We start from the raw sequence: 24881 nt of genomic DNA, 5'->3' as shown, positions 1-24881 counted from the left end.
GATGAGTGAAGAAAAAAAATGTCGCTCAGTTGACGTAGAAGGTTTACTAAAAGCTGATTGGCTGTAGCGGCAGTGCGACGTGATGAGGCTGTTGCCGTTGTTTCACTTGCACAGTTGTAATCGGGCTCGGGCGCCATTTTGGTACACCCTGACCCTGCTGAGGGGTCCCCCCAGTTTTAGGGACTGTACAGTGCCGTGTGACACAATTTCGGAATAAAGGTAGGGATGTATTGCACGCCGTATGGGAAAAATGTAAATATCGTCAAAAATAATTTTCTACATAAATGTGTGTGGGTCCAGGGTCCACATAGCGGTGTCAGCACCGTAACCATAGTGATATATGTGCGGGGGTCATTTGGGTTGATGTGTACTGGTCTGTGTGTAAAGTGATCCGTCATCCTGCACAAATCAGAGCAATGCTACTACATGTCCAAGCTAAGGTTACTGCGAAGGAAGGATGGCAGCCTGGAATCTGCTGTATAAATCCTTCATTTGGAATAGCTTGGTGTGGGAAGGGAACATGGTGTTGTCTGTGGAAACCAAACTTTAGACAGCCACCATTTTTAAAGTTACTAATTTGCTGCAATTTTACATAAAAAAAATAAATAAATAAATCAGTAGCACTTGTTTAAGGATATGTTCAGCAGTTATCATTTTGATAAGCGAAAAGTAAAATCTTCATGGTCTTGAAGAGCTACAAGGGCCACAACTATCTGCCTGTTGTATGACGCCCTGAAACTTCCGGGTGTGTTGGGTAACGCACAACACTTGGGGGGGGGGGGGGGTGTCGGGTGACGCACAACACTCGGGGGTGTGCCGGGTGACGCACAACACTCGGGGGTGTGCCGGGTGACGCACAACACTCGGGGGTGTGCCGGGTGACGCACAACACTTAAGGGTGCTGGCAGGACGTTAAAAAATGTCCTGCAAGCAGCATCTTTGGGGCGGTGAAGGAGCGGTGTATATATTAGAATGAATGGGCACCGCTGCCAAAGCACCTGCAAAGCACTTCAGCAGTGGCACTACATGGGCGCATTTAACCCTTTATTCAGCCGCTAGCAGGGGTTAAAAGCGGCCGAATAGTGCCGCTCAAACTAGTGGCGTTTTACCATCAACGCCCCGCCCCAGTGTGAAAGCAGTCCTACTGTAATTTACTCCCCCACACCTCTAATGAGTATACTGCCTGGTAAAGCGTATGAGGAAGGGGGTCTCTTAAATTGTTTTATTTATTTTCCTATATTTTTTAAATTTATTTTTAACTCTTTTTCAATCACAAGGGGGCTAACCCTTACCTATCCCATCTAAACATAAAAAAAAAGCTTTAGAGTGAGATACACTTTAAAGTCTAAAGCCCCATACACACATTCAGATTTTCTGCTGATTTTTGTCTTCAGATTTACCAAAGTGCAAGGGCCTGCCTGATTGCAGACACATTGAAACTCCTAAGGTTTGACCTCATATTATATGGTTTTGGTAAATCTGAAGACAAAAATCAGCAGAAAATCTGATAGTGTGTATGGGGCTTTACTCCAGGAAACCTAAAATCCTCCCTTGCCAAGGGGCTGCATCTGTACTGCAAGGGTCAACTCCTTATTTATGCCTAAGGGTCAGAAAAGGGGGGATAAGGGTGCAGGATCCAGTAAGCCATGCAGAAGGAGCCTGCAGGAGTGAAGCATCAGGTAAGTAAAAGTCCTCTAGTAATAAACGGGCAGTCAACCCTTGCAGTGGGGGGGAGCAGGATTTTAGGCTTTCTGGAATTGAAGGTAGGCAGAGTTGTTGTAACGTTAATGTTTGTTCTGGCTAGTGGCAAGTGTACAAAACTCTATCTTGAATACAATAATGATGTTGAAGAACAAATATGTAAATGCGAAAGTCACATAAGGATTACTTTATGGTAATACTTCAATACAAATTAAAATATGGCACGCTAAGCTTTTCCTTTAACCACCTGAAGACCAGGCCTATTCTGACACTTTTTGTTTACATGTAAAAATCTGTATTTTTGTTTTAAAAGAAAGTTACTTAGAACCTGCAAACATTATTATATATATGTGTGTGTGTGTGTGTATAAAATATATTTTGTTTGCAGGTTCTAAGTAACTTTCTTCCAAAAAAAATTACAGGACATTTTTTTTAACGTCCTGATATATATAAAATCTATTTCTCATTTATTTATTTATTTTCCATCACAAGCCATGGAGAGAATGGTGTTTTTTTTGGGGGGGGGGGGGGGGGGCAAAGTACACTTTAATGAATTTTAATGCAAGGAATGAAAAACAATATGTAACTCAACTTTTGGTAAAATATAAAAGATGATGTTACGCCAAGTAAATAGATACCCAACATCATGCTTTACAATTGCGTACACCCGTGGCATGGCGACAAACTATGATAATGAAAGCAAAAAGTGATCTTGCGCAATGTAAGAACAATCACCTAAAAACATGAAATATAATCCTCTGATAAATAAAGGTGATAAAAATAATGGTGCAACAATATCTTGTGCAATGATATTAAAGTGATGAAAGTGTCACAATGCATAAAATGGATGAAGTACCAGTAAATAAAGTGACAATGCAAACAATGATATAAAAATATATCATAAAAGTGTCTCCATCAAAAAGTGGAGAAAAAATAAATTTAAAAGCAAATATTGAAGAAAAAAATAACAATAAAAAATCAAGTTCTGAAATAGTCCAAATATTTAGATGTGATGGATTCATAGTCTATAAAAAGTGCATAAAAAAAAAAAAGTCCTCCAAATCAAAATAATATATTTGAAGGGAATTCCAAATATGTGACTTGGTGTTGTTGATAGAATTGATGAATAGTATTGTCCTTATAGAATTCCATAAATTCTCTCCTAGACTATGGTCTCACAGGACTCTCCTCTTATAATTATGTATTTTTTCGCATCAACAAATAATAGGTATTATCCACATTCTTCTATCAGGGTCCTATTAGGTTGATATATACTGCAGGTAGCGCCATAGATATTTCTCCCTTTTTAAAATCCTCCACAAATATATCCTGGATCCCTCTGGTATCACCACAGCATATACAGGCAAAGGAAGAGGGAGAAAATGCCTCCACTAGTGCACTAAGTTTAAAAAGGCTCAGGTATATTTATTAAATGCCTTATGAGTGGACTCTTTCAATGTTGCAATTAAAACAGGAAAAACAGAAAAACGATGCGTCTACGGCGTTCTCAGCGCCCTCTCACGTTTCCTCCTGGTGTACGTCTGACTCCGGCCACTCCCTACGTGTTGCAACACGTCACGTGTCTTCACCTGGGCAAACTATGATACATAATAATCTCCATAGGCGATGATTTATAATTTTTATGATTTATTTTTACAGGTTACCAATTTAAAGTTACAGAGGAGGTCTAGAGCTAGTATTATTGCGCTCTCTCTCTATAAAAATATGTTATGTGTGGTGTGAACACGAATAACATATGCGTGCGCAATCTAGGTATGCGTTTGCCTCTGTGCATGAGCACAGGGGGATGGGGGTGCTTGAAAAAAACATGTTTTTATTATTTTTTTTTTTTTTTTTTTTAAATATTTTTACACTGTCCCTTTTTTTTAAATGTTTTTTTTTTTTTGTTTTACTTTCATTGCTATCACAAGAAATGTAAACATCACTTGTGATAGCAGTAAAGCATGAAAGGTCCTCTTTATGGAGACATTTGGGGTCCAGAACAGGGGTCTCAAACTGGCGGCCCTCCAGCTGTTGCAAAACTACAAGTCCCATGAGGCATTGAAAGGCTGACGGCTACAAGCATGACTCCCACAGGCAGAGGCATAATGGTGCTTGTAGTTTCGCAACAGCTGGAGGACCACCAGTTTGAGACCCCTGGTCTAGAAGATCTCTCCTTTAGCCCAGGTTCATACTGAGCTGCGGGAATGAAGCCATGCGAGTTCAGTTGAACTCGCACGATTTCACTCCCGCATGTCAGTCCCGATTTTGGCCATGATTTCAGAGACATCTGTGGAGGTTTCTGCTCAGATGTCAATGTAAATAGCAGCTTGAAATCGTAAAAAGTAGTACAAAAACGACTTTTTGAAATCGGTGCAGCGCCGCAGATGCAACGTCTCACCAATTAGGACGGTGCCATTGACGGCAATTGCTGCCAATTTGACATGCAATTTAACATGTCAAAACACTCCAGTGTGAACCAGGCCTTACACTTGAAAGCATGAGACTAAAAAAAAGTTAAAATAAATAATGGTTGGCCGCAACTGCCTGATCGAATCCTGGACTCCCCAGTGTTCCCGGAAAACAATGTATGGTCACCGATGAGTGGTCGGAGGGAGGAAGGGGTGACCCGACTCTTTGTTTGTAAAAGTGACCCAGCGGCTAACCAGCCACTCAGATCACTTTTATCGGATAGGGAATTTCCGGCTGAAAATATGGCTGACGGCTGCAGCCATAACCCTTGTGCATGGTGGTAAGTGGTTCAACTATTTTATGCAAAGAGAAACTTTTTCTCAGTTTTTTAGTTTTGCGTAAAACCCAAGTAGAATGTTGAAAAGGATTTATAGTATTTACTTCACAAGGTATTAAGTATACCTATATCTGGGTACAGTAAAAGAAAATATGATTGTAGATTTCTTTCCACTGAGAGTTTGAGAAAGATGGTTTTCCTTTTTACATTGTTTTGTCAGGGTTCCACTGTTGTGTGAAATAAAGACTGTTGTTTTAAATTATCTGATACCATTTTTAGTCTTCAGATTAGTCTCTTTATTTTCCTAATGGCTTCCATTTTATCCTGTGGACTGAGTTGTTTTCTTTGCTAGAGCATGGCATTGATCTTTTTCCGTGCAGTTATTTTCTAGATGCAGATCTGTGTTGCATACATCTGATAATATTTTTTTATTTCTAAATACCATTTCAGGGTTTTTGTATGGCATCTAACAATGCCCGCATGTGCTGCCATTAACTGCACAAGCCGACAAACACGTGGATGTGGAAAGTCTTTTCACCGGTAAGAATGAGAGAATTTCAAAGTGCATGTAGTTGTTTATGGGATTTGCCTAGATTGTGTTGGGGAAAAAAAAGTGTGCTAGACACTCCATAGGGACTAAAAGTAACTGTAGCTAAATTCGTAGTCTGATGTTCTTACTCTTATGGCCACATACAGTCCATACGGAAAGTAATCAAAGCTCTTCACTTTTTCCACATTTTGTTATGTTAGAGTGGGGGTTAGCAACCCGCAGATCGCAAGTCTGGGCTTGCTGATCTGCCATTCCAGAGCATAAAATGGAGTGCAATGCAGAGGGACTACTTGTAAAGTTGGAGCTGTAGTAGGGAACACGAGCCGCATAAGTGGATGCCTCCTCTGTAGTGCTGGTTCCTGTCCCATGCAAAGTGATAGCAACTGCACTCCACCTCTTATCCCGGCTAGCGGTCTCCAGAATGGTGCCAGCAGCAAGAAGAGATCTTCAGGACAGTGTGCAGCAATACACTGGGCATAAAAGTATAGGGATGTTTTACCACCCCCCCCCCCCCCAACTTTACGTGTAAACAAGCACTCAGGGCTCATTCATAAGTGCAGCAGCCACTGCTGCTCCTCTGAAAAGTGAACTGAGTGTGCGTTGACAGGTGGTGAGAAGGCGATATGGTGCCTCCCCACCACCTGATCAAAACCCATGATTGTGACCTGGTAGTAGGGAAATTTAGAGGTTTGAATCAGGTGTGAGGCAGCAACACTGGGCAACACTATGGCTGGTGAGCTTTGACTTCTCCTGTGTTTTTCAGGTAGATATCCACCTGTGGCAGTACGCAGGTAAAGTCACCTGGTTGTATCCAGAATGGGAAATATGTGTGCCCTAGATTCAGGCTTTATGCAGACTTTTACAATTAGAGGGGAAGAGTTAATGAGCCCAGCTGAAGTAAGTGGGCTCATTAAGACCTCTACAAAAAAAAACAGCATGCTTAGGGAGATGCTCCATCCTGGAACCAGTTTTGTGTTGTATAGACTGGGGAGTGTGATATCTGTTCTGTGCGGTGAGTTAACGCTTGTGTGGCAAACCTCTACAACAGAGACAGGGATTGGTGCAGCACAAGGCTGCACTCAGTTGTTAGACAGGGAATCTAAGTGTGTAGTTAGAGGTCAAGCTGACCAGAATTTATTTTCATGTTTTATTTTTGTTTGGCTGTTATATGTACCACTGCATGTAGCATAAATAAACCGCATCTTTTGTTTTTTTGCACCTACAACGCTGTCTGCTGTGCCTGATTTTGTGTTGTGAACCCATCCAGGGGGTCACACACACCCGCTGCCGAGCTAACCCCTCACACACCTTTAAGTTTGCCTACCCCTGTGTTACAGCCTTATTCTAAAATGGGATTAAATTCATTATTTTCCTCAAAATCCTACAAACAATGCCCCATAATGACAAAGTGTAAAAAGTTTGTGTGAAATCTTTGCAAATTGATTAAAAATAAAAATAAATCACGTGCATAAGTATTCATAGCCTTTGGCATGACATTCAAAATTGAGCCCAGATGCATCCTGTTTCCCCTGATCATCCTTGCAATGTTTATACAACTTGTCCACCTGTGGTAAATTCAGTGGATTGGACATGACTTGGAAAGGCACACACCTGTCTATATAAGGTCCCATAGTCATGATGTCAAAGGAATCCGTAGACGTCCAAGACAGGATTGTATCGAGGCACAGAAAAATTTCTGCAGCGTTAGAGATCCCAATGAGCACAGTGCCCTCCATCATCTGTAAATGGAAGGAGATTGGAACCACCAGGACTCTTCCTAGAGTGGGCCACCCAGTCAGACTGAGCGATCAGGAGAGAAGGGCCTTAGGGTTGTGACCAAAAACCTGATGGTCACTCTGACAGAGTTCTAGCATTTCTCTGTTGAGAGAGGAGAACCTTCCAGTAGAACAACCATCTCTTCAGCAGTCCACCAATCAGTATAAAATTAAGGAAAACCGCGCTCAACAACGGTGGGAAGTAAGAAAGGATAGCAATAACAGTGGCTACAGCCAAATACTAGTTATATCATTAGGTTGCTGCCACCCACAAGGAAAGAAACTCCAATAGGTGTTTCCTCCAAAAAATAGAACAATATGGTAACCGGGGCAATTGGCGCTACCTACAAATAAAACTCCTTACATGTATGTATGTAAATATATAATCCCGAATATATCATGTATTCATCCTAAAGAATATATATATAATAAAAAGGGGTATAACCCAAAAAATGCTGCTATTCTGCGATTTTTAATTTGCAAGCTACTCAGATGTCCCAAAAAACAGCAAAATTCCTACTGTAGATTAATTCCTGAGATTGACAAATAGTTCCAGTAAACAAAGGGAAAGGAAAGAACCAAAAACCAAACAACAACAAACAAAAAAACCAAAAGATTTGTATCTGTATCGCTAAAAAGCAATATTCCCTAAAATCGCATTATCGCCAAAATATGGTTAAATAAGCAAATTCCCAGTAGGAGGCGTGTGTAAATGTGCTAGTGAAAATATAATCCCAAATATACAAACTATAAGTGCAAAACGCTAATATAGACATATATATAAAAAATTATTGCCTAAAATCGCATTATCGCCAAGATATGCAAAATCCCAGTAGGAGGTGTATATAAATGTGCTTAATGAAATTAAAATTCAAACCCTAAATATACAACCTATGAATGCAAAATGCTAATATAAGCATATATATGAAATAACAAAATATTAATAGTATATAAAAATTATATCAAAATTATATCAAAAAAGTGCGAGTGAAAAAACAAAAAACAAAAATATAAAAAACAAAAAAGCAAAAAATCAATTAACCCCCAAATTAAATAAACAATCCATAATAACCAAAAGTGCAAAAATAGTGTCCAATTTTCCAAAAAAATCTTCAATGGTGCAATTACAGAAAGTTCAAATGTGACTATAGTGCTTCCTGTGCAATCTTCAACGTGACTTCTGTGTTCCCCCACAAGGTACCCCACTCACCAGAAGAATACACCCCTGCAGGGGTAATTCGCCTTGAAATCAAAGTCTGCCGATATCCAGCTCTTCATTCGCATCCAGAGAGAGTTTTCTCAATCCCTGCTGATGTCCAGCTCCTCAATCGCAACCAAGGGGAGATTTCATATATCCTCATAAGAAAAAAATTGTAGCCTCCATAGTGTGATTTGTATAAAAAATCAATTTATTGCCACAAAAATATAAACCAATAAAAACATAAAAAATGATAAAAACGAAAAAAACTAATCTCATATATTGAGACAAAATGTGGAACCACAGTCCATAAAAAAATCACTCAGCCTCCATATATAAATAAATGGTAACGTTCCAGGAAAACAGATAGAAGATCCTAGAACAAAGCTGAGAGAAAGATAATAACTATACGCTAATGGCACTTTATCCCAAAAAACACAAAGGACTAAGAATACAAAAACCACTTAAAAACAATGTCCCAGGATATAACCTGTTGTATATGGTCACTCCAGTGTTTGTAAGTCCCCCAGGGATAGAGCCCTTCTAGCGCGAAAATTAATCCGAACGTGGAAGCCGCTCGGTGGATACGCAGCTACGGCTTGCACTCCAACTGCAATCCAACGAACGGAACTGACGTAATAAGCGTAACTCCGAACGCGTTTCGTCATTGACGTCTTCAGCGGCCTTCCGTCTTCCGCCGCAAAACACTGGAGTGACCATATACAACAGGTTATATCCTGGGACATTGTTTTTAAGTGGTTTTTGTATTCTTAGTCCTTTGTGTTTTTTGGGATAAAGTGCCATTAGCGTATGGTTATTATCTTTCTCTCAGCTTTGTTCTAGGATTTTCTATCTGTTTTCCTGGAACGTTACCATTTATTTATATATGGAGGCTGAGTGATTTTTTTTATGGACTGTGGTTCCACATTTTGTCTCAATATATGAGATTTGTTTTTTTCGTTTTTTTATCATTTTTTATGTTTTTATTGGTTTATATTTTTGTGGCAATAAATTGATTTTTTATACAAATCACACTATGGAGGCTACAATTTTTTTCTTATGAGGATATATGAAATCTCCCCTTGGTTGCGATTGAGGAGCTGGACATCAGCAGGGATTGAGAAAACTCTCTCTGGATGCGAATGAAGAGCTGGATATCGGCAGACTTTGATTTCAAGGCGAATTACCCCTGCAGGGGTGTATTCTTCTGGTGAGTGGGGTACCTTGTGGGGGAACACAGAAGTCACGTTGAAGATTGCACAGGAAGCACTATAGTCACATTTGAACTTTCTGTAATTGCACCATTGAAGATTTTTTTGGAAAATTGGACACTATTTTTGCACTTTTGGTTATTATGGATTGTTTATTTAATTTGGGGGTTAATTGATTTTTTGCTTTTTTGTTTTTTATATTTTTGTTTTTTGTTTTTTCACTCGCACTTTTTTGATATAATTTTGATATAATTTTTATATACTATTAATATTTTGTTATTTCATATATATGCTTATATTAGCATTTTGCATTCATAGGTTGTATATTTAGGGTTTGAATTTTAATTTCATTAAGCACATTTATATACACCTCCTACTGGGATTTTGCATATCTTGGCGATAATGCGATTTTAGGCAATAATTTTTTATATATATGTCTATATTAGCGTTTTGCACTTATAGTTTGTATATTTGGGATTATATTTTCACTAGCACATTTACACACGCCTCCTACTGGGAATTTGCTTATTTAACCATATTTTGGCGATAATGCGATTTTAGGGAATATTGCTTTTTAGCGATACAGATACAAATCTTTTGGTTTTTTTGTTTGTTGTTGTTTGGTTTTTGGTTCTTTCCTTTCCCTTTGTTTACTGGAACTATTTGTCAATCTCAGGAATTAATCTACAGTAGGAATTTTGCTGTTTTTTGGGACATCTGAGTAGCTTGCAAATTAAAAATTGCAGAATAGCAGGATTTTTTGGGTTATACCCCTTTTTATTATATATACCGTATATTCTTTAGGATGAATACATGATATATTCGGGATTATATATTTACATACATACATGTAAGGAGTTTTATTTGTAGGTAGCGCCAATTGCCCCGGTTACCATATAGTCCACCAATCAGGCCTGTATGGTAGAGTGGCCAGATGGAAGCCATTCCTCAGTAATAGACACATGACAGCCCGCCTGGAGTTTGCCAAAAGGCACCTGAAGGACTCTCGGACCAGGAGAAACAAAATTCTATGGTCTGATGAAACAAAGATTGAACTCTTAGGTCTGAATAACAAGTGTCATGTCTGAAAGAAACCGGGCACTGCTCATCAGCTAGCAAATACCATCCCTACAGTGAAGCATGTTTATGGCAACATCATTCTGTGGGGATGTTTTTCAGCAGCAGGAACTGGGAGACTAGTCAGGATTGAGGGAAAGATGCAGCAATGTACAGAGACACCCTTGATGAAAACCTGCTTCAGAGCACTCTGGACCTCAGACTGGGGTGAAGGTTTATCTTCCAACAGGACAAGGACCCTAAGCACACAGCCAAAATAACAAAGGCGTGGCTACGGGACAACTCCTGTGAATGTCCTTGAGTGGCCCAGCCAGAGCCCAAACCTGAACACCATTGAACATCTCTAGAGAGATCTGAAATTGGCTGTGCATCGACACTCCCCATCCAACCTGATGGATCTTGAGAGGTTCTGCAAAGAAGAATGGGAGCAATGTTCCAAAAATAGGTGTGCCAAGCTTGTAGCATCATACTCAAAAAGACTGGAGGCTGTAATTGGTGCCAAAGGTGCATCAACAAAGTATTGAGCAAAGGCTGTAAATGCTTGTTCGTGTGATATTTTTTTTTCTTTTTTTATAAATTTGCAAAGATTTCAAACAAACTTCTTTCACGTTGTCATTTTGGGGTATTGTAGAATTTTAAGGGAAAATTTTAATGAATTTAATCAGTTTTAGAATAAGGCAGTAACATAACAAAATGTGAAAAAAGTGAAGCTCTGTGAATACTTTCCTGGATGCACTGTACTTTGATGGAAGACAATCAAAATAAATCTGTAGCCAAATGTTTTATTTTTTGAGTGAAGTGTTAAAACCCCATCAGTTTTTATTACCGTCTTTGTCCCTGCCAGCAACATTCCCTGTTTGTCCTGGTGATCTGTCACTTGGACAGAATTTTGTGAGAAATCCAAAATTTTACAGCTGTCACCATGGTAGTACAATCATTTTTTGTGTTTTATTATTACTGACTGGCAGTTCTTTTGTCTGATGATAAATCTCATAGGACCCAAGTTTTGGAGGATGGCCTGTACGTGCCATTTAGAAGGACCATGCAGTGTGGCAAAGAAGGGACTTGGCAGAGCTTAACTGTGCTTTCTGCAATAAACACTTATTATCAAATGCATGTTAAACGTGTGAAGAAGCATTGGTTGTAACTACAAAGTATAAACAAACTGATGTCCAAGTGTTATTTACTCTTGAAAATGGTGTGTCTTGGATCACTACTGGAAATCCCTTCAGGATTTAAAGTGGTTGTAAATTCTTACATATACCCAGTGAAGTGACTGGCCTCAGGTGATTTGCAGAGATTAAACAAATCTTCCTATATCACTTTTACCTGTTTATCTGCAGTCTTCTTTTCTCTACATCTGTTCAAAGTCCAGAATTTTAAGGCAATAAAACTAATAATAAGCGTTTTGATTGGTTTGTGCAAACGTTATAGCGTCTACAAAATAGGGGAAAGTTTGATGGCGCTATATATATATATATATATATATATTATATTTTTTTTTACTAGTAATGGTGGCGATCCGCGATTTTTATTATGGCGGACACATCGGACAATTTTGACACATTTTTGGGACCATTGGCATTAATACAGTGATCAATGCTAAAAAATTGCATTGATTACTGTAAAAATGTCACTGGCAGTGAAGGAGTTAACCGCTAGGTGGCGCTGTAGAGGTTAAGTGTGTCCTGGGGAGTGATTCTAACTGTGGGGGGGAGGGGCTGTGTGTGACGTGTCACTGATCTCTGCTTCCGATTTACAGGGCGCGCTGATCAGTGACAGTGTCATTAGGCAGAACGGAGAGATGCTTGTTTATATTAGCATCTCCCCATTCTTCCTTACCGTGAGACAACCGTGGGTATGCCCGCAAACCGCCTCTTAAAAGGCAACGTACAGGTACGTTAATCTGCCTGTACGTGCCCTTCTGCTGCAGTATATCTGCGTGAGCCAGTCAGAAATCGGTTAAATCTAATACAGCAACTCTAGGTCATGGTCTGTCTAGGCTGACACTTACAAAAGCCCAACATCTAAATCTACCTCTAATATGTTATATGTACCATTATGAATCTCGAAGATAAAATCTTATTCGATAGTTCTGCTATCAGTGACATGAAAATGAAGACACTGATTTTAAAAGATGGCTATCTTTGCAGATTTCCACATGGACGACCAGAGATTCTGAAAAAATGGGTTATGAACATGAGGCGCAATACATTTAAACCTTCCTCCAAGGCAGTGCTGTGCTCAGATCACTTTGAAGAGTACTGTTTTGATCGAACTGGCCAGACAATTCGACTGAGGGTAGATGCCGTGCCAACAGTCTTTTCTTTTCCTGGGAAATCAAGAAAGGTAATTACTGTACTTGCATGTTCTTAATAAATATGTAAAATGTATTACACTTCTGCTAGAAAAAGACAATTATATAAGGAAAGGTTATAAATATTTTGGATGAAAACAATGTCCACAGCTTCAGAATGCTCTCATAACTGGTAATGCTAATGTAAACTGGTAATGCTAATGTAAAGTGTATCTAAACAAAGGGAAAACTGATATAATACAGCTTACCAGTTCTTAGATGTGGTGCTTGTATTTTTGGTTTATTTTTTCAGGGTTCTTTCCTTATTCTTTTAACCATAATAGCGCAGTATTGTCATCCTAGGACAGGAATTGTGTTAGGACTACAGAACCCCCATTTGAAAGAGCACAGGAAGTAACTAGGCTACTGGGAGACCAGTGGGTAATTTCTTCACTTCCTAAACAAATATAGCGAAAAGCTTTCAATTATTTAACAAACCAAAAGGGTTCAAATAGGAGATGTTCACTGTTGGTGTACATACATTTTAATGTTTATGTGCTTATCCCTTTTAGGACAGAAAATTACAGAACTCAACTCCAATGCTTGAGTATGGCGATGAGCAGTTTTCTTTCCCACCTCCATTACTCCCAGAACAGATGCCTATTCAAAACGTAGTTGAAAAACGGGTTACTCTGGAACACGACTATTGCATTATGGACAGCCCAAAAGCTCTGAAAAAACGGCTTGATGAAGCCTTAAGCACCCTTCACAATGTAAAAAGGAGACTGAAGATCACCCAACAAAAGTTCAGGAGACTAAAATTCAAGGTTCAGTCTCTTGATCTTTCTGATGATCCTGTGTAAGGGATAGTGGACTTAAAGTGACTTTATAAAAGTGCTTTGATACGGCTTTATCCATATGTATTCTATAGTCAGACAATGTACATACAGAGTTTTATACTTAGAAGCCTTATTTGTGTAAGTGTGAGATTTATGAAGTTCTAAAATGGAAAATAAGTAAAATAATTTCAGTGTATAACTACAGTAAGTGAGTGTTATTGCATTGACATAGATGGGCTTAGCGTGGCCCCACCCAAGCATCCACATGGTAACTAACTGAAAGACCTACATTCCAGTGTTTCCATATGCTTAACAAAATAAACCTGCCCATACATGGGCACATTGCGACACCCAACACTTTTCATTTGCTGACAGTCCAAACTGCAAACAGGTCAGGCCCTCTATAGCAGTGGCCTGACCTGTCAAATGTGGGGCTTCAGCTTGTGTATGGGTGGCTTTGCATATCCCATAGCATACAAAAATTAACATGGGGATCTCTGCAAGAGAAGTTTTACAACTAATTTGTTTTATACAGTTCAGGAGAGAGACTTTGAAAGATAAAAGTTGCTATTGTGTTAAGAGAAGCTTTCTCAAATTAGCTTACACAAGTATTCCTGCTTGACTTTTAGAACTTTGTTGGATTATATTTCTACCTTTTTATGTAGCTTTGTTTATGTTGTCTGAGCTTGACATTTTAACTGGAGTGGCAAGGGGACAAAAGTCGCCTAAAATCTCATAGTTGCTGCCTTTCAACTACCTGAGGTCACACACTGAAAGTGTAGGAGGTCAGGAAGTTGCCAGGACAGCATCTGTCTGATTTCCTTGACAATGGCAGCGCCCATACTTTTAGTAAATCCCATAGTTTCTCCCTGATGCATTCCCAAGGCCCTCTATAGTAAAAAAAAAAAAAAAAAAAATGTATTCTGGGAAATGTATGTGGTTAATATCTGTAATTATATTATTTTAGTATAAAATTTCCTTTTTTTTTTTTTTTTTTTTTTTTTATATTCCACATGCCTTTTATTTATATTTTCACAAACCGTCTGTCAGGGCAGCACTTATTTATAGGAAAATCCTTCCACAATTTACAGGAAATACTGCAGCTCAATTCTTTAAGAAGAGGTTCCTCCCCATAAATCATCAGTTTTAGTGTTTCCTCCATCATGGCAGAAGCTCTGCATAAGAACTGTGGGAAGCTACATTTTCTCAGGTGGTTGCAGTAGTGTTGCTCTTCTTACCCTTTTATTTTCTCGTGCATTCATTGAGAGACACAGGGGTTATTTACTAAAATGAAAGTGTCCAAAATCTGGTGCAGCTCTGCATTGGAACCAGTTTCCAGGTGTTACTGCCAAAGCTTAATTGAACAAGCTGAAGATAGAAGTTGATTGGCTACCATAGATGCACTAGATTATGAGTGTACCGGGTTTAGTAAATCTCCCCACCGTGCTGATTGAAGATGCCCCTTTCCAGGAGAAGTACGCTAGGTGCAAAACAACCAAACAGGCAGCAAGGAGGACACCTCTGTAGGAGATTATCAGTTTTTCAACTAGTGTTGAGGAGTAAGGAATAGCTTTCTTTAGCTTTTGGAGTATAGTTATTTAGGAGACTATTTCTCCTATCAAGCAGCTGGCTGGTAGACAAGTTGGAATATGATCCTCTCAGTCTCACCAGTCCAGCTAACATGGATCAAGACTCGCTGAGCAAGCACTGTTGTCCCTTGGACAGTGGCACACCTTAGTTCTTGGCCCCACATTTCTTCTTTGCTTTTATTTTGTTTTAACTAATTTTAACTATCTTGACTGCACAGTTTACCCTCTTAGTCTACCCTAAGTGTGTGTGAGCCTTCTGGTAGCCCACCACTTTTAAATGAGTGATGGAGCCATTGAGCCTAGTGCTCTTCCCTTTTTTTTTTTTTTTTTTTTTTTTATGTTGACCGGGATTTTCTTTTGGACAGCAGCCTTTCCTCCCAGTACCACTTCCACACTTACAGTATGTGGCTGTCTGGACAACTACCCCTCTCTGGTCATAGGGTCTGTTAGTGCCAATATTATTTGTGTTGGAGCTTGAAGGTCTCCTTTCAGGTGACACAGCTGACACTAAAAAAGCGGTATGGGTGTCCTGATCTATCTGACCCTTCCTCACAGGACTCTTCTGTGTGTACGATTTGTCACCTCTACTAGCCTCTCAACTCAACATTAAATTGAGCAAGTGCATCTTAAGACCAGGGGATCCCCAGACTGTAGTGACGTACACCTTCATTGTGCCATGAGACAGATTCAATATGATCTACGCATATCCTCCTCGTATGTCTTCCATCCAGGTGCCTTTGCAAGATTGAGTTGGCAGGAATTCTGGTCATTCTTGGGGCTGTAGATTGGCCGTGAAGGGCTGGTTATGCAGATTTGGTTCACTTGCTAGTAGACAAACCTTTTGAACCTTTTAGATAATCTAGATCTCCTGTATCAAACCCCAGTCTTCCTTCCTACTTCTCAGTCACTGGCTTATATGCCATGGCTGTAGAATTCCCAGGTACTGAAAGACAGGGACCATGCTGCAGACTCTTTAATCTACTCTTTGTACTATCTACCATCGCACTTGGGCTTTCCTATTTTGGCTTTATTAATGAGTAGGATTCTTTCATTTCTGCATCAAGGTGTGGGTCAATTATTAACTCTCAATTATTAAGGGTGATACTTTTATACAGGGAGTTACCCATGTTGTTCCTCCTAAATAGACCTTGCCTCTTTTTTAGGACCTTAACTTGGTTCTTTCGGTCTTACAAAGACCTCCTTTTAAAGAATATTGAATTTTTTTTTTTTGGTGGCCATAACTTCGGTCACACGCATTTCTGAGTTAGCTAGTTTGTCCTGTGGATCCCCCCTTTTTGATTTTGCAAAGGGACAAGGTCATTTTGAGACCTTATCATATCTTTCTACCTGAGTTGGTTTTTGCTTTTCTTTTTGCACACCTTAGATGTTGTCAGGGGTGTAATGGTTTACCTTCAGGCTACTGCATCCTTCTGTTCCTTGTTTGTTGTAGTTGATGGTCCTTGTAAGCGATTTGTTACTTCTCTTGCTACCATCTCTTGATAGATTTGACAAAATATCTCAGGGTATAAAGAACCACCTTTCCTTTAACCATTCATTCTAGTAGGTCATTCAGCACTTCTTCAGCCTTTCGGTGAAGGCGGTGAGCTGGTTCTCTGTTTTTACCTTTTTTTAGTATGGTTTTTATAAGGTGGAGGTGGGTGCATTAGCCAATGCTAACTCAGTCCCAAAGTTTTATGGACAGCAGTGTAGTTTCGTTTATCTTTGTGGGTGAGGGCTTCCCATATTTTTAGTTTCTTGTTGGTGTATTGCCTGCCCCTTTTTGTTGGGTACTGCTTGTTGAAGTCCCACTGGTTCTGACTGATCTTTTAATGAACGTAAGAGAAAATAGACTTTTTTTTTGTACTTGCCATAAAATTCCTTTCCCTTAAGTACTTCGAGAGAGCGCCCACCCCTCTTTTGGGTTGTTTGGACCTGTTTCCAAGTTATGTTATAAATAACCTTGGCATAGGTCTAAATATATAAGGGAAATTGGGGGTGCTGTTTTGTAAAATTGAACAGCCCTCAAAGACCCAAACACAGTTTTCCACCAGTGGGGGAAATTTTGGATGCCTCTTTTCCACAATAGGTAAACCCCCCCCCATCTCCAGTGCCCCCTAATTCCTTTATCCAGGGGCTCATCACATGGGATTGCAGGCAGGTTTATAGGTCCCCCGTTTTCAAGGAGGCCCTTCTAATGCAGCTTCCAAAGACTCTGGAAAAATCTTTGGCTATGATATCCCTCCTAGAAATACTGATGCAACAAAGGGTGTTTTTTTCCAGTACCATTTGTGGATGATTAAACGGTTTTACTCCCCCATGTTTTCCTTGTAAAGAAGCCTCTGAAAAAAATTGTCTGATTCTAAATCTGAATTCTCTGAACAAGTCCATTCAAAATTGCACAAAAATGTAAAAAACAATTCCTCATGGATATGGACATATTTTCTCAGTTGTGAATATTCCTACACCAAATAGTTTAGTAGCCTCCATAGATTTTAGGGATGTATATATGCACATACCAATTACTCAGGATTCTCAGAAGCATCTTAGTTTTATGGCAAGCATGGGGAAGTGGATCTCCCACCTTCAGTTCAGCTTTTCCATCCAGCTTCCCTTCTGTGACAAAGATATTTGCCAAGGTGATGGCAGAGCCTTGGTCCAACTATGATTGAAAAGCATGTCAATGATTCTGTCTCTGGACAATATGCTATTTTTGCCACTTCTAAAAAACTACTGACAGTGGACCTACAGCTGGCTTGAGGACATCTGGAAAATCTAGCCTGGCTCCTAAATATTCAAAAGTTAATCTCTCTTCCTCTCAGGTAGTACAGTTTCTGAACTACACCACTGACTCCATTCAGCAAAAAAATGTTCTTCCAGGTTTGAAGGTTGCAAAGCTATTGTTAGCTATGCAGTTTCTTCAGTGCAATTGGGATCTGTCTTTGAGCTTGTTGAAGTCAGCAATGTCTTTTGACTGCCCCAATCTCGGCAGTACAGTGGGCAAGATTTCACCTGCTCCCTCTACAGCAAAATAGTCTACACATCTGGGAAGGGGGACAAAAGAAGGCAAGGGAGTATGTTCATGGGACAGACATGACACAATACTACAGTTGGAGGGAGTTGAAGGAGATTGGTCTAACTCCAGTCTCATTTCAACAGGATGGTCAGGATCAGCACGTGCAAGTATTGTCAGACAGACAGACATACATCACCAAACAGCGAATCACCAGGAGCAGAGTTCTCCTGTGTCTGTCAGAGGAGATTCTAAATTAGCCAGAGATTAATTTGGCATCCTTGACAGCAATAAACCCAAAGGAAGCTCTCAAGCTTGTGGCCAATTTCCTACGCAGGCACCCTGTACTAGAATCCAAATGGTTCTTGAAATAAGAAGTATTTGCCATGTTCTCAGGAAAATGAAGTTTGCCATGGGCTGATCTGCTTGTTAACTAGGAAAATGCTACATTTCCCACAGACTTCTCACATAAAAGGATGGATGACACCTCAGTGATTTCTGTCTTAGCCCATTCAAGTGAAATCCAGCTGTGCTGTGCCTTTCCCTCCGCTGTGTGAAGAGCTATCTTAAAGGTTGGAAAGGTCAGCTTGGGAGTAAATGGACATCTTCGGTGTGTGCCATTAGCGATCCAAAAATAGTCTCAAAAGATACCATCAACTTTTACTTGAGCTGTGGGATGGGAGTAAATGGCTGTAATTTAGGTTAGCATATTTTCCCCTAAGGCAATATATTGCAAGACAGTGTCTACAGCCCTCTTTTTGGGCAGCAGTTTATTAAAAAGGAAAAAGACTTTCGGACTTCTTTTGTCCACTTTATCAAGTCGCAAGAAAGTAACTGGAGGTAAATCTGCCAACGTGTGGACAATTTTGACCTATTGGTGTAAAAAAGCACAAATAAATGCAGATCAGAGGTCACAGTATTTTTTGTAATTTGTACAGAATGGTGCTAATAAGGGATTGGCCATCAACATTCTTTAGATGCCAGTGGAGGCTCTGAGTGTATTTTTACATTCTATAGAGCAGGGGTCTCCAAGCTTTCTAAACAAAGGGGCAGTTACATATCCTTCAAGCTCTAGGAGGGCCGGACACTGGTTAGCAGGAGTGGAAATTTTCCTGGCATCGGTGGGAGTAAATATTGCCACATTTGGTATTCGTTCTCCATCGTTAGTATCATTGAGAGGAATAGTGCCCCATAGTTGATAACAGTTGGCAGAAAAATGTCTCACATCAGTGGGAGGAATAGTGCCCCAAGGGCCTTATAAAGGCAAGAAAGGGGCCACTTTCAGCCTCCAGGCCACAGTTTGGAGACCATTGCTATAGAACATTAGCCAGAGCTAGGACAGGGTCTTTGAGCAGATTTCCAATATAGGACCTCTTAGACGTTTTTTAGCCTTTAACCAGCGTCTTCTGAGCTGCAAGCTTTGTCCATCATGGAATCTTTTTTTGTCTATCTTTCCAGATTTAACTTTATTTTTTTTTTGCCTTACTGTTTACCATAGCACTGAGGACCTTGGTACATTTTGTCATAATGCGATTTGCAGTAAAGAGGAATTTTATCACAAATGATGTAAAATATGTATGCTGCATTACCTTGACGTAACTGAGAAGTTTCGACGGTCAGACATCTTATTTGTCCTGTTTGCAGGTATCAAGTAGGTCATACTGCATTAAAGACATTTAAAGCCAGATTACTAAATATAGCTATAACAAGCATATGTGGTCATGAATTTGGATTCTCCTCTGAGGATCTCTTTCTAATCCACTGGAGCATGGGTGCTAATCCTGTGGCCCTCCAGCTGTTGGGGAACTACAAGTCCCATTAGGCATTGCAAGACAGTTACAAGCATTGCTCCTAAAGGCAGAGGCATATTGATTTCGCAACAGCTGGAGGGCCACAGGTTGTGCATCCATGCACTAGACAAGCTTTGGCAACCACCTGGACAGAGAGTCCAGAGCAAATATGAGCAGCTACATGGACAAGCCTTACAACCTTTACCGACTGGACAATTAATCGGTCAGGGAGCAGTCTTTTGGCAGTAAGGTCCTTCATGCAGTCGCCCCTCCCCCAATTGATAAGTTCTCTGTTATCCTATCAGGTGCTGTTCTGAAAGACAATTTAGAAAAATCTAAATTAGGCTTACTGGTAACTTTGTTTCCATGAGTCTATATGGACTGTAACTACCTCCCACCCTATTAATTCTTTTTCTATGCCATTCATTATTTATTTAGCATAGCCAGAGATATTCTACAAAATGTAAGACCTGTCGGAAAGGAACCACCTTTTAAAGAAATGAGCTGTAGTGTTTCCTGTAAATTATGGGTGGAGCTACGCTCTCTTAAGCGCTGTCCTGAAGGGCTCCTGGAAACCGTTATAAGTGTCTAGCGCCAGGGGTTCTTAATTTTATATTGTAAACTTTTTTTCTGAAAAAACTGTGGCTGCCTAAAAAAGTTTTTATCTGTATTTGGGCCTAAACTAACTTGGTAAAAAATTGCTAGCATGCTAGCAGGATGGCTTTTAATTACATAAGAAACATACTATAGGCAAATTTTGCAAAACTTTACAAGGACGTGTATCTTCATTTTAGCCATTTGACTGTAAGTTGCAAATCTCACTGAACTAAACAGAAAATAACTGCCACTTGAAAATACATTTTACCTTTTGTTGGCATGTTAGCTCTGCAAATTGGGAGCCTTTTGTCTCTTCTGCAATAAATGCTTCTTACCTGCCTGCTAGGAAACGTCTTTAGAACTATCTTGTGTATGGTGTATGCCTTGATACCAGGATGAATTAACTCCAGTGAGCATGCATCGGAAGTTTAGTCATTCTGAGCCAGCCAATAAAGATCACCAAAGACAGTGAACCCACAAGACTGGGAAAAGATGTCCGTGGTGGGGAGGAACCTTGCAAGGATGAGTACTGCCTAACTTATTTTCACTTTAAAGTTAATTTAAAACTATAAATCCCATAGTTTATGGTCCCTCCCAACCATCACTGTGACATTGTCAGATCCCTCACTCGTCGTATCAATGTCATCCTTTCCCCTAAGTAGTTTGCTCTGTTGTATTATTTAGTATTGCCAGCAAGAAGAAGATGACTGCTCAAAGTAATGCCAAGATGGGTCTTTTCATAGGCATGCAGTGGAGCTAACCAACATATCAGTGAGGATACTTCCCTGCTAGTGACACAGAAAGTTAGATTTCTAATGAAAATTTTGGAAGCTTGCCCAACAGCTAATTTAATTTATTTTTTGACTGTATATCTGCATAGACTCTGTATACTATTTGTGCCATGTTGTATAGAAATACCTGTAAACTCATGACATTTGAAATATCACATTGTATTATAGAGTTGAATTTTCATTTCTCTGTCTGTAATATTTAAAAAATGTTTATTGGACAATGCTATAGTGCAAGTAAGAATAATCAGAACTGTGATTTTTGCCTAGTAAGATATTTATTTGTACATTTTACACTTGCATTTTACATGTTCGCACTTCAGGGGTTTTATGCTTTATTTTACCATAAGAAAAGTTAAGATTGGGTCAAAAGGAAAATACATCATAGCCCATGTATGTTGCATTGACCAGATGGTAAATCAACACAAACTGGATCGTGTTCAGTTATTTCTCTCTCATTATCAATCTCTGATGTTTAATCAATAAAAAACACTCTTCAAATATCTTTATTCCTTGTTTTTCTCTGGGGTCACGTGATTGCTAACCCTCCATGCTGGTTCTTCCTACAGGGAGTAGTGGACAGCAGGACGGGAAGGGACATTTGTTTACATGTATTCATATATCATGTAAGACTGCATTCTAAGCACAAATTCCAGTAGGAATGATGTGGGTAGGAAGGGCATTCATTTATAATTGCTATGCCAATTTAAAAAAATTGGATTTTTTAAGTTACAGCTCTTTGCTCCCAAAAGTAACGGAAGGAGGGGCTAAGTTGTCAGGGCCTTCCCAACAACGCTGTGTATTAAATAGAAGAGTGAGTTTTTATTTATGTATTTTTACCATCCTTAACAGAGTAAAAAACAGCAACCACTGTGAGCTTGTCATAATGGGGTTGACTTACTAAAACTGGAGAGTGCAAAACTTGGTGATGCTGTGCATGGTAGCCAATCAGCTTCTATCTTCGGCTTGTTCAATTAAGCTTTGACAAGAAGAAAAAACTGGAAGCTGATTATTTGCAGCACTGCACCAGATTTTGCACTCTCTAGTTTTAGTAAATCAACCCATTGGATTGCATTTGAAGCTGCAGCAAGACAAATTTTGCATAATTGTCTGACTGAAGTATGTCCAGCATCATCTAGCTTTCTTGCCCCCAGCCTTACTGTACCTGGCCCACCACTTTCATTCATTACATTTTAAAGAATAAATTCACATAAAAAAAAAAAAAAGAAAATTACTATTTCATTTTTATTTTTTGTAGGTGCCTGGAATGCATTCCCATGCAGGACTCCTACAGACTGCCAGTGTAAGCTGTCTGTCGTAACTCATACAGGCAGGCAGTTTCACAAAGACAGGAAAAATCAATGAACTACTACTTGAGAGTTAAACAGCACCACAGTAGTTCATTGAGAACTACAAGCTGACAAACGTAAAGGCCGTTGGTACTTGTAGCTCATTGATTTACAGGAATCTGTGAGTCAATGAAGTGGCCAAGTGGGTGGAGTCCCGCACAGTGACGCTATTTTCAAATAGTGACAGCGGGTATTGGGAGAAGATCACAGGCTGCAAGATCGTGAACATGTTACCCTACAAACGGGTGGAACACATAACATGTTCACGAAGGTGAACTTATTCTTTAGCCAAAGAGGTTGAGCAACAAATGCTGGCATTGCTTAGGGCAGGCTGCATGCAAATACAGCCTCCCTAATAATGCCAACTCCTCCTGACTGGCATCCACCCATTAAGGCATTTTTATATTTAAAGAACTCCTCCAAAAAGCCAGCCCACTACAAGTGATGGAAATAGTTTTTTTTTTGTTTGTTTTTTTTTTTTTTATGTTGATCGGGGAGTAGGGAAGAACCAGGAGAGACGAGGGGAAAAAAAAAACAGTGCTTTCTGGTTCATGGGCATTTCTGCCAGTGTTTTTTAAAGAGGCTGTTGTAATAATCATAGCTTCAGGGCTACCCAATTCAATTCAGTTCACCAAGGGACTTGTTGAACAGTTGCATATTACAAATGTAATTGTCCTTGTTTTGGCTATTAACAAATGCCCATAACGGCACTTACATCATTGTGTTTATTCTGTTTTTACATGAACTCTTGCCACTGTACTAATCACAAAGCCCTCATTGTGTATAATCTAATCTGCCTAGACACATAGCAGACATGTAATTAAAACAGAGAGGCAACAAGTGGTACAGCACCAACAAATATCTGTTATGTAACTAAAGTACCAATGTGGTTCTTATATTTTGCTATACACCTGTCTTTATGTAATTCCAGATACAAAAATGCATATTTTAAAGTAAATATTACAAATTTACTTGAACTAAAAAATCATTTTACCATCTGAAATGGGATTCTGTGCAATGCATCTCTGCACAATGCAGTGGTTTATGTATGCTTGCAATCTACAGCTATTTTCTATCTGTTCTGTGATTCCCACACTGAAAAAGACTTGACAGCTGCTGTATTATTGTAGCTGCATAATGTATTTCTGTTGTTAATATAAAGGGCCAACTGGCTTATGCCAAGGAAGCTGTTAATGTTATGAATAAATATGCATGGCAAACTTTAAGAACTAACTTAATTTATTTGACATAAGCATAGTGCACGGCTTGCATAAACCAATTCTTTAAATAATATGGTGATTGCCATGTTAATTATAACAACAATTACTTATTTTCCATTAAAGAGTTTATTGAAGTAAAAAAGACAATGCAAGTCAAAAGAGCAACAATGCGATCTAATGTTCGAACACAGATAACATGAAAATATAATTTAGTCAGCAGTATCCTACTAAATCAGTTTGATACAAAAGGAGATAAGATAATTTGCTGATTTGTAATCAATAAGCAAGCTATTGTCTCCCAAATGTTGCAGAGCTTTAACTCGATAGTGACTCTTCCCATCTGATTTAAGAGACAACTATAGTAGTCGGACTAATGCAAATATCTGAATTGTTGATCAGTATTGTGAGCAAAAACTAAGAGAAGCGAAGGCAGACAGGTGAGGTTAAAAGATGGGAGAGCAGAGGGAAAGTAGGTAAAAGGGTCAACCGTCAGATTTGAAGATTCTACAGTAATCCAGTTTCATCAGTACTGGGGAGTGTCTCAGGCCAGACCTAGCGTGTCAGATTGTTCCTCAGTAATGTCTGAAAAAGCCTCTGAGTACTTGAAAATGGTCCAAGGTTGCCAAGTTTTTTTTTTTTTTATATTTCAAAAAGAAAATAGAAAACAAACATGCATCAACAGGGTACATACATATCATGTGCAGACACATAACCAAATTGCAGCATATATGGATCACAGTCATTTCCTAGCAATGTGTAGAGTCATTAGTCATTGCAGTACAGATTACAGACACTACCCGAGACCTCCCTCCGCAATACAAAAACCACAGAAGATAACAAGAAAGGAACCCAACCCCCACCACCCCCCTAGCTTAGTCAATGGTCAAATGCTTTGCCTCAACCCATGCCGCCCAGATCTTCCCAAATTTCCTGGGGCAGTTCCTGCCCAGATACATGAGTTTGTATAGCGGCAAAGCCGCGTTTACCAGGGACTGCCACAATTTTTTAGTAGGAGGGAGAGGTTGATTCCATTGCAGTAGTATTGCTTTCCTCGCGTATAGGGTAGTGTAGAAAATAAACAGTTTCTTCCCCCAGCATATTTCCAAAAAGTCACAGATACCCAGCAGGAGAGGTATTGGGCT

At 39.5% G+C, this 24881-nt stretch overlaps 1 protein-coding gene across 1 annotated transcript; it reads left to right on the top strand.

Annotated features, from left to right (window-relative positions):
• The first annotated feature begins 69 nt into the window (after positions 1-69).
• Positions 70-21673, top strand: LOC143974210 (THAP domain-containing protein 2-like). Its single transcript, XM_077475365.1, has 4 exons — positions 70-219; positions 4901-4990; positions 12415-12610; positions 13130-21673. The coding sequence occupies exons 2-4, from the start codon at positions 4923-4925 to the stop codon at positions 13418-13420; spliced, it is 555 nt and encodes a 184-aa protein (XP_077331491.1). The 5' UTR covers positions 70-219; positions 4901-4922; the 3' UTR covers positions 13421-21673.
• Positions 21674-24881: the final 3208 nt, after the last annotated feature.

The sequence above is a fragment of the Lithobates pipiens genome, unplaced genomic scaffold (genome assembly GCF_037356315.1).
Source record: "Lithobates pipiens isolate NorthernLeopardFrog02 unplaced genomic scaffold, aLitPip1_a1.2 Scaffold_13, whole genome shotgun sequence".
Lineage (NCBI taxonomy): Eukaryota > Metazoa > Chordata > Amphibia > Anura > Ranidae > Lithobates > Lithobates pipiens.
This window is presented reverse-complemented; position numbering and strand designations above follow the sequence as displayed.